Consider the following 11372-nt stretch of genomic DNA (forward strand, 5'->3'; position numbering starts at 1 on the left):
TTTTTTACCGCTTTTGATCGCTGCACCTCTGTTGAGCCATTTTAAAATTCTGCACCACTATCTACATCAGTTTGACTGACAAGTTCTGTTTATAGCTATTGAACCCAGACAAGATTGACACGCTGTCAGAGATTTCACACAGATCAGGGCAAACGAGAATTGAGAATAGAGAATAGAGAATGGACACCTAGCTGACAGCGGCCAACTTTGGTGCACGGCAACGTTCTGACAGCAGGATCACACAATTGCTCAGGGATGTAACGACCGCACTTCTGTCCATAGCTATGGCTATCTTTATGAGGCTCTATCTATTCTCGGGGAGGTTGATTTGCTGTAAGCGATGTGGAGCTAAAGGTTGTTGTCACTTACACTGCCAGATAGACTCTGGTTGGGTAGAAATCGTCTGGCTGCTGAAGATATGATACTGACATCTTAGCTGACATGTCTTTGTTCATACACTCTTAAAACAAATGTTTAGAGATGTGTTAAAAACAACAACCAAGTTGTATTGTTTTCAACGCAAGTTGTGCTATTTGCAACACATTCCTTTTTAAGGCCGGCCCCCCCTCCGGACACGGCGTTGGCGCACTTTCTAACCCTGAGCCGCGGCTGCCACATGGCAGACGTTTGTGGTGGGCTTTGCTCCATTAAAAACAATGGAGTTCTATTTTTTTTTTTATTGTTGCGTTGCCCCGCCTACGTGTCCGGTGGGGGCCGGCCTTAAAAAATAGCTACAGTAAGTAAACAACAAATAGATAAATGGGAGAATGAAATGAATGTATGTGAGCACTGAGAAGCTTATTTATAAGAGTCCCAAACGTCCTCTCATGGTGATGCCTCAACAGTGCAATGAGTCAGAGGCTAATTAGAAAATAAAAATGGCTACCTCTAAACACTTCCTGAACCAGGCAATTTAGCTGGATAACCTTAAATACTTCCTGGACCTGGGCCATTTCCTCTCTGATCCTCAACCAGCATGCACACCGGTGAGGCCCAGTGGGGTGTTTAGCAATTGAACCGCAGAGTCAACCAATATCCGGTGGCTAAGCAACCGCATTTCAGAATAGCTTTTGTCAAAGATCTGGTTCGATATTCCAGCGTAGCAGCATGCGAGCGCCTCTGGTTGAACAGATAAGATGTGTGGGAGCGATCGGAAGCGAAAGCCGCGGGAAAAACAGTGGGAGAATAAGGGGGGACCCACGTTCAGGCTACCGGTGTTGGGCGGTGGGGGGTGGGAGGTGGGGGGTATGATTGCGGAAGGCTGGCAGGAGGCCAGGGTGGGCACCGGGAGTGGCATTGTTCGCCCACGCGGAGCGGAGCGGAGCCGCGCGCAATCAGGCGTCCGCTTTCAGGCTAACTGCTACTCACGGGGGGGAGTAGCGCAGGCGCCTGATTGCTGCGATTGCCGACGGACGGGGGAGGGACCCTGAAAGGAAGACAAAGTGCAGGTTTGGGGCAACAGTACGTCCACGACGTCTGGCCCGTCTGTGTTTCTGCATTGCCTACTGACCTTTGCCATTGTCTTCTTGGATGCATAACATCATAGCTGACTTCCAAAAAGAAGTCAAACAAAGAGGCAACATTTTTAAACTGTGATTTATGAAAGCTATACTGTGCGTGCTTCATACTTTGTTTTCTCTGCTCTCGGTTTCCCAAAACTTACCAAAGATTTCCCACAATGCAATAATGTTGACTTTATACTTCACTTGGATTATGACTTTTTAAGGTAAAGTGACTTTTATCTCTGTGTCCATTGTCCAACCATATCCATCTTAATTGTACTGTACTAATCTTTGAATAAAATAATTTTTAGCCAATTATACACCTCAATTCTAAGAGTTCTAAGACAACTACAGCTGAGAAAGGCTGCATTTAGGTTTTGTTTTCTGTTTTAATTAAAAGCGTTTAATCAACTTTCATTTTCTCCTCCTTTTTTTTACACAATGACAATTATATCCGAGGTCTTTTTCTGTGTTGTTATGTAAAACAGAAGCATAAACAGAGACATTCTTTCATCTTTGCCTTCACTCTGTAGTCGGGGAAGAAGTTGACTCTTAATCAGCTGACAAAACAGCAATTAAAAAGTGATAATCAAACCCTTGGGAGACTGTGTGCTTTTAAGGCCTTTCTGTACCACCACTGTAACCACGTATGCAGCACAGAGGGGTCCAAAAAACGTTCTGACAACGCGCTCTGACAACGTTCAGATCAGCTTAATGGGAAGTGAAACGGCGGAAAAACAAAACGTTCTGTGAAGTTTTTTTTTTTTTTTTCCTGCCTCGTCTCCAGAGAGATGAAGGTAAAGACATGCTAATTAGCGACCACGTGACGTCCCGTCCGCTGTCATGGTAATAGACGGAGGCACTCTAACGCCATGTTTGGCGAGTGATGAAGACGTTTCAGGCTCTGCACCAGCAGTCAGGGAACCCAGTGCAATTACTGACTGAGATCCAGTGGAGGGCTTAGAGCACATACTGTATCTGTATGTGTCTATCGTGGGTGTGTTTATGTGTTTAGCCCGCATGTGAAATACAGAGTACAATGGAAATACTATGGAAATACTACGCATTTTCCACTGTGCATTGCCATTGATACTGATATTTACCTTTTCACTTAAAGTATATGGTATACTGTTAGACCAACGTTAACAGATTTATCTAAGAAGGTCTAAATACTCAAGGTCTAAAATGGGATTGAAAATTCAGAATCAATATTATTCTATTTTATTAGTATTTCCATAAATAATATATTATTTGGAATCAGGTCATTTCAACTAACATTACTATGTGTAAAAATGTAATCTTGAACGTTATCCTTTACAGTTGATAATGTTTCAATATTGAAACAAGGTGAATGGGGAGGTACAGTACACACTGGTCCACATGGTACACTGTCACCACACTGTCACCTATCGCTGGCTGTAGTGAATCAAGGCTCAGGTAGGGGACTGCCCAGTGGGCATTCGCTAAAAGAGGACGCTTTCCCACTGGTGTCCATAGTGCATTCAGATGGGCCCAACTCCCTGCCCGAGCCCTCCCTGCATCTCCCTTCAAACCTCAGCCATGAGGGATTTTCCATAATGTCTAGCGCCCTCAGAGGCAGAAGGCAGGTGCTGTTGCTCTAGCTACCATTTGTAAGTTTCACATCTCATTACTGTAAAAGCATCTCCAAACTCATCCCTACTGTAGATTACCTTTCAAATGCCATGCTCACAGTTAAAAAAAAAAAACATGCACGCAGACATACAAATGGTCTTTTAATTAATCAGCATCAAAGAGAGGACTCTGGAGCAGACTGGGAAGGTGGGAGCGTAATCCAAGTGGAAAGAACGATTGCTCCTTTCAGAACGCTTTTCTCATTAAAGGTTCCGGCATTATCACAATAGAGAACGCCTGGAGAACACCAGGTGAAGTCGAGCATAAAAGAGAAATGAAAGAGAAATAATCAAAACGTGACTAGATTAACCCGGCGCAAACACAGTACAGCACACATATAAGAACTATACTTTAAACATATGGTCAGAATGAAGAGAGTATGGGGGGAAGTGACCATTTCACACTCATGACTGGCCAACACAAATGTGTTTTTGTTTCTAATAAAAAAGAGAAGTATATTTACGGAATGTCACCAAATCAATTTAGTGGGCTAATGAATCAATTTTCGTCAACAATTTTGAACAATAAACATGAAATTGTGCGGGTGCTTTTATTGATATATTTTCTGACATACTGGCCTGGCGACAATCAGGAGTATGCATTGATTTGTGCAAAAGGGAACAAGCTAAATGGATCCTATTTTCGGACAATTACAGGTGAAAATGTAACATTTTCACTCCTGTGCGAAGCAGACCTTGTTAAACTTCAATTTAGTGGCCTATTAAAGCTGTTCAAAGCCTTGGGAGAGATAGAGTGTGAATGCGGGGAGAGAGAGAGAGAGGAAGAAAGAGAGAGAAGATGGGAAGAAAGAGAGAGAGAGAAAAGGAGAGAGAGGGAGAGAGTGAGGGAGAGAGAGAGAGAGAAGATGGAGAGTGAAAGAAGCAAGCGACACAATGAATAAAAGAAAGGCACCAAAATAGAGACAGGCACACGGATGGAGAGTGTGTGTGTGTGTGTGTGTGTGTGTGTGTGTGAGAGAGAGAGAGAGAGAGAGTGAATGGTATAGAAAGAAAGAGAACGAAGGAGAGAAGTGAGACCAAGCTCTTCTCTGCTTCCCACATGACACTTGACTTTATCCCTTTTTTCCTGCCTGGGCCGGTTTTCAGTTAAGCCCGCGGGGGGTTACAGAGTTGCAGTCTGAGTCAAGACCCCCAGTCCCCATAAGGCCCTGCCGGAGATGGAAAGATGACGGACGGACGGACAGACACAGAGGGATGGACGGACAGGGAAAACTTGTCGCCACTGGCAGACAGGAGGATGTCACGATGAGACAGAGGGGGGGAAAAAAAGCCTCCAAGCTTGGAAAGAAGAGAGGGATATGTGGTGAAGAAAGAGCGATAGAGATAGAGGGATATGTGGTGAAGGAAGAGCGATAGAGATAGAGGGATATGTGGTGAGGGAAGAGCGATAGAGATAGAGGGATGTATGGTGAGGGAAGAGCGATAGAGATAGAGGGATGTATGGTGAGGGAAGAGTGATAGAGATAGAGGGATGTATGGTGAGGGAAGAGCGATAGAGATAGAGGGATGTATGGTGAGGGAAGATGAAGGGTGGGTGAGGAAGGACAGAGGGTGCCTCTCAACATCTCTCCTCCATCCTCGATGCTCGATCCTCGAGGGGCATTCCCACTGATCTATAACTAACTCTGGATAGACTATCCCATTGTTGCCAGCCCATCATTCTTTATGTAGATCAGTGAGGATCGAGGCCCGAGGAGGAAGGGAGGATGTATAAACGACGAATGAGAGGCACCCAGAGTGTGAGGGAGAGCGAAGGAGGCGAGGGAGTGTGGAAGCCGTACTCGGAAGAGGAGCAGGCTTGTTTGGGCATGTGTAAATACGAAAGGAGGCGCAAGGGAGCCTCGACCATCAATTTCACCCTCAGTGTTCTCCCCCGACACACACCCACACACACGCTCATACACACACCGCACACACACACAGCGCACACAGCACTCTGCATTGGCCGGGAGGGGGACTATAATGTTTAATCTTCTCTGCAAATCGCTAATCAATAGCCTTGAAGATATGTATGCGGGGGCCGCCTTGCATCGGCAAAAGCTCTCCATCGATTGGGCAACGGGCCGCTGTGTCTTATTCAATCCCAAACCAGAGAGGACCAGCCTCGCTCTCCTCTTTCATTTCATTCCCTTACTCCCTCCTTCCCTCCCTCCCTCCCTCCCTCCCTCCTTCCATCTCTTTCTCTGGTCCTTTCATCGGCCGTTCTGCCGTTCTTTTGCACCATCGACTTTTTTTTTCGGCCATTAATGTTCCGAAGGGGTCTGCAGTGGAAGTGAACACAGCCGCGGGGGTGGATCACAGCTGAGCTGAGACACACAGGGATGCAGCCTATATGGACAGCTATGAGTTTGAATCCATTTAGGGCAAGCGAATGGATGGGTTGGTTGGTTGGCTATAGTTGGTTGGGAATTATCTGTTTGTGAGAAAGGCAAGAGAAGAATTTCAACATTGAGAAATGCACAGCTACAAGGCATGTTTTTAAAGCCCCTGCTCAGACTTTGAACCACAGTACATCTCAGAGGGTTACAAAGAGCAAGGTCCATTACAAAACAACATTAACAAAACATGGGAGCCATCTACAGTATATCTGGAGCTACTGTATTCCTTTCCCTTCGTGCCACCTTGACCAAAGAAAAACACTGCCCTCCCATAACGTGACGTAAAATGCTGTGACATGTCCACGAGTGTGTCAGCATCCCTTCCTATGCCCCCCCCCCACCCCCATCCCCCATCAACAGAAAAAAAAATGCACCATCACAGTCTGACTCTCACACTTCACGTGCCACACACCCCCAACGCCACATTCGCTACAGCCGTGTGTTGCTTCTAACAGATTTTAGCTTGTGTAAATGTGTGTGTGCGTGGTTGTGTGTGTGTGTGTGTAAGGTGTCGGGGAGCGCATAAATAAAGCCATTTCACAACACGGTGAGTCACTCGCAGACATACTGAGGCATGACCCAGGATCCTCTACTCTCAGGAGTGCTGGGGTGGGCAGACTCGTTGGCTCAGGCTCACACAGACACACACACACAGCTTGTGTGTGTGTGTGTGTGTGTGTGTGTGTGTGTGTGTGTTGTGAAGAGGGGGGTGAGGGGGGGTCATTTTGGCCAAACGTTTCCCACACAATATCTCCACACTGTGTAATCGTGAGCGCTAACGCTAATTACGGAGGCTGGAGATGAGTAATGTGCACCGTGTAGACAGGCTCTCGAGCACGCAGCGTCTGTTCGGTGGATCCCTGGCCACAAAACGACAGCATATGCATGAGAGAAAAGTGCAGCTAATTGCAGAGGTAAATGTGGTAGATGGGATAGAGTGACAATTTCATATTGTTATTGAAAGTGACATCAATTCTGTGGTGTTGTTAAAGTACATTTGTATAGCAGTATTGATTACATAAGAGATAATATAGAAGTAAGCGGTCTTGCTTCACCCTGAAGGGACTTATTTTCCTGATAATGACTGGCATTCTACATACATTATCCCGCTTATTATACGGTTACTTGCCAAAACGAAAAAATAAACTCAACATGATATCTCTTTACCTTTATGTGTTACCGTTTCGTCATGGCTTTTGCTGAGAAACAAGTAGTTTGTAATACGCTCAACTTCAAACGTTTTTTAGAATAGATCAACCGCGTGCTTTCACTTTTGAACTAAGCTCCATTGCAAGAAGTGACCAGACTACCAGAGTGATATGAAAGACGTGAATCAGAAGCACAAAACCCATTGGTATTGGCAGAGGCCATTGTATGGGTTTCAATGGTCATTACATGGTGCCTATTTGTCAGTAGAACATTGGGAAATCCCATTCAAGTCAATGGAGTGTTCTACTAGCATTGTGAAGAGCTGTATAATAATTGGTTTTATGTATTATAAACGGCAAGGTTATATATATGCACATTCATTTAGTCTCTTCATGACATAAGACTGGCATAATCTGCAGTCAAGGTCATCAAGTTCACTTGATCATCTTTTTTTTTTGTTGTGCAAAGTGTAAAGCATTAAAAAAAAAGTACTCAAAGTACATTAGATACCGTAAGAACTAAGGCATCACAAAACCCTGTTTTTGCTCCATATTGTCTATATAATCCTGAACACACTGACTATACCATAGTTAAGAGTCTGTCCTCTAGAACGGGTTAATAAAAAGCACCAAGGCCAAGGGGAATATTTGCACTAAAACAAGGCTGGGAGGCTGAATCACTTGAGAAAGAGCGAAAGGAACACACAGTAGCCCCTCTGCTGTCTGCAGGGAGAGGTGTGAAGGCCTGCACCCTGGCAACCAGGGAGGACGGTTTCATCATCCACCCGGAGACTGATGCCGAGACTTTGCTGTGTGAGTGTTTAAATGCATTTCAGCTGCCAAGCCCATAAAGCCAGGGTTTTTTTTTTTCCAACAAGGCACTCTCCAGAAGTGGCTGTCTTGCATTAGAGAGAGAGAAAAAAAAAAGTGTGATTTATTTATTTGACAGTTTATCTTTCGGAGTTATTTGCGGAACGTCAGCCCCGGCCAGCCGGAGAGGGAGGAGGGTGTTTTCTCCATCGGTTTGCGTTTCGCCGCGTTCCTTTGATGGGCGAGCGCTTCTAACGGCCGCAACGGGCAAAAGCCTAATCGCCGCCCTGCTTCCCGCCATTGGACGTCGTCATGGCAGCCTGGTGAGATTAGCAACGGAAATCTGAGGCCGTAAGTATTCTCATGACACCCGCTAAACGACTTTGTCACCATCGTCAAAACACTGTGTGTGTGTTTCCTATGTACTGTACGTAAGGTTTTACACATGTGTGCATATGTCTGTGTGTGCTTGGTTAAGCCTTTGTGTGTGTGTGTGTGTGTGCATGCTTTTGTCTGTGTGTGCCTGTGTAAGCCTTTGTGTGTGTGTGTGTGTGTGTGTGTGTGTGTGTGTGTGTGTGTGTGTGTGTGTGTGTGTCCATGAGTGCATTGGGATGTGTTTGTTTGTGCATGTATGTGTGCATGCTTTTGTCTGTCTCTGTGTGTGTGTATGTGCTTCTGTCCATGAGTGCGTTGCAGTGTGTTTGTGTGTGTGTGTGTGTGTGTGTTTGTGTTCTTGTGTGTCTACTTATTTGTTTGTTTACCAAGGCAGGCTGGGCTAAGAAGCGCTATGAGGGGCATTAAGGAAGAGGAAACTGCGGATGCGCCTGAGCCGTAATGGCAGCTAATTAGGGGAATCGCAAGGCAGACGGCACAGCGACCCCCCGGGGGGGGGGGGGGGGGGGGGTTCAGATGATGGCTTTTAATGTGAAACAAAATGGATGTGGGCCACGCTGACGACTCGAGTGTCACAGCTGGATGATGTTACACTGGAGTGGCCCCTGTGAGCTACTTAGGTCCCCTTCCCTTCAAACCGGATTCAATTCAGCTCCACTCCATGCCTGTTCACATAGAAGGCGAATCTGAATCGATTTGTGAAGAGACGGGAGATGACTTAGCAAAGCTAAGGTTTGCAAACATCACAAGTGGATGTAGTGTGAGCCTGGCATTGGGTTTATTCTGTGCCCCGCTTCAGTGATGTGATTCAGTTTGACCTGATCCAATGTGATCAGCTAAACCTCTCTGGTGTATCTAAGCAAGTCAGGACAGCTACGAACACACCAGTGGTGGAGCTGGTAGAGTGCCAACAGTCAGACTCATCGGTCACATCTCTGCCTTCACAACATGAATGGGAAGGATGGGGTTTTCAGTCGATTTGTACGCAAATCAAAAATAAGGTTGGGACGTTGTATTAAATGTGAATAAAAACAGAATGTAAATCACATTTTTTTTTCAAACATGTTTGCTGGTATCAAATTCAAAATGACCATTTTCCATGAAATAGCCATATTTTCAGGATTTGATATGGTGTCAGTCCTTTTTGCAGCTAAATGATGAAATGGTAGACGAAGACAGAGACAGATAGAGAGAGCGAGGGAGAGAGAGAGAGAGAGAGCAAGTGTCAATGCAAGAGAAAAAAGGTGACCGCAAGAAAGGAGAAGAGGAATACCTGCACCTTGTTACAGGTGGCCTTAATGACTTTATTAACCAGCCCAGGTCCAACTCTACCCATGCACTGCCTGATATGGGGTGGTCTGAGGAGAAAGCAGGGAGTCGGAAAACAACCATATTATTTAATCTCATTCTCTATATCCTCTTCTCTCTCTCTCTCTCTCTCTCTCTCTATCTCTCTCTCTCTATCTCTCTCCAGCTTGATCCTCTCTCTGAGGATGTAGGTAAGAGCGTGTGTGTGTGTGTGTGTGTGATGGAATGAGGATGGAGCCTAGGGCTCTCAAAACACACACACATCATCATCATCATCATCATCATCATCATCATCTCTCTCTCTCTCTCTCTCTCTCTCTCTCTCTCACACACACACACACACACACACACACACACAGAAATCTCTTCAGCCACCCATCTCCCAATGCCCCTGAGAAATGCTACAGGAAATAGAATCAACTAACAGTGACCAAGGAAAATCGCCATTCGCTACATCATATTTATTGGCTGAGTGGGTTTCTTCCTGTCCTCCATCATCTCTCTCTCTCTCTCTCTCTCTCTCACTCTCTTTCTCTCTCTCTCTGTATGTGTAGTGAGTGAACATGTTCAGTGTATATACACAAACAGCTTGGAATCAAATTCTTTAAAATATCCATCCATATGCTTCTTCTAACTCTCGGGCAGACTTATAGATCTCTCTATAATTAGAGATACTTCACTCACTTACAGGTAACTTCAATCCACATCTTTACATCTAGAAAAACGTTGAGAAAAGAGTTATTTTTAGGCCCCACACTTAAATATCACCTCCAGCTATTAACAGCCAGTTTGGCTCCAGCCCCCCCCCCCCCCCCCATCAGTGATCAGAGAACTCTTCCTTCATTAATCCCCATATAAGACGGAACCCCACGGAACATATTCATCCTTCCAGATAAAACTCTGACAAATAAATCTGGAGCAGACGTTCAGTGTCTGCATCGATTGCCCCGCTCGCCGCTAACTGGGGCACCGGGGAGTGTGTGTGTGTGTGTGTGTGTGTGTATGTGTGTGTGTGTGTGTGTGTGTGTGTGAGGTGCGGCGTGTAGATGAGTAGAGTAGAGCAGAGCAGAGCAGAGCTGAGCCACTGCAATCTGGACCTCTCTGTTGTTGCCGCCGGCCTTGCTGCTCAGGGGGGGTTGAGAAGTGTGTGAGGCAGAGGGGAGCGGAGTTTGTGAGAGTGGGGTGGGTAGGAGTGTGTGTGTGTGTGTGTGTGTGTGTGGGGGGGTGTTTCATCCGATCGTCTGAGTTTGTTTAACAAACGTAGCCGACGATAAGGATCTGCCCTCGCCAGACGATTTGCATTGTAAATCAACAGAGATCAGAGAGAAAGAGAGAGAGAGAGAAAGCGGGATGAGAGCGATGATGATGGAGATTGGAACGAATGCATAAGTACAGTGTGACCAAAAAAAAAGGGACGACCGCGACGGCGGAAAAAAAACGAACGTCGTATCGTATGGCGGCAGGAGAAACCTGCGGCCAAACCCCTCCAAAACATCGTTATCAACTTTGTCGTATCATCGTTTCGCCTCTGAGCTGAAGAGCAACAAACAGACAGTGAGTCAGAGTGAGAGAGAGAGGTAGAGAGTGATAAAGATGTGAAAAAACTAGGAATGGAAAGAAAGAAAGGTTAAATGGATTATGGTCATGGGCATGGTGTGAAACAGAAAGGAAAGGTTGAAAAGGAGAGAGAGAGAGAAAGAACGAGTGGGACAGAAAAATGAGAGATGGAATGAGAGAGCTCAAGAAATGGTGGAAGCCATTAAGTACACCAGTGCATTCTTCCATTCCATCACGCCGTGACCCAAAAATAACACACACACACCGCTGCGTTTCTCCAGTCTCTCGTCACCTTCTAGAAAATGCTCTCTGAAATGGCACCGGGGATAGGAGGCCTTTTTCTCCCTGGTCCAAAAGCACAACCCTCACACAGCCACCCCCCCCCCCCTCCCTAAAAGAACCACTGCGAGCAATCATCCAGCTTCGCCCAATCAGAGCACAGAAGGAGCCCAACGGCGAGTGCTGCTGCCGACAGCAGGCGCGAGGAACTTTAAAAAAAAAAACACGTTACCTGGAACTCGACGCCGTAGTTCTCCCGGCAGAAGTCGCGCAGCTTGGGGTAGACATGTTCCTTCAGCGCGTTCCGCTCCGCTTCCGTGTCTG

General features: G+C 46.0%; 1 protein-coding gene across 1 annotated transcript in view; it reads right to left on the bottom strand.

Moving 5' to 3' along the window:
* Positions 1-11372, bottom strand: part of LOC134059413 (NACHT and WD repeat domain-containing protein 2) — a 54363-nt gene that overhangs the window by 30886 nt on the left and 12105 nt on the right. Inside the window, exon 3 of the mRNA XM_062515806.1 lies at positions 11281-11369. Coding sequence (XP_062371790.1) covers positions 11281-11369 — 89 coding nt within the window. The remainder of the gene's footprint in view (positions 1-11280; positions 11370-11372) is intronic.

Source organism: Sardina pilchardus, chromosome 16 (assembly GCF_963854185.1).
Source record: "Sardina pilchardus chromosome 16, fSarPil1.1, whole genome shotgun sequence".
NCBI classification, from domain to species: domain Eukaryota; kingdom Metazoa; phylum Chordata; class Actinopteri; order Clupeiformes; family Clupeidae; genus Sardina; species Sardina pilchardus.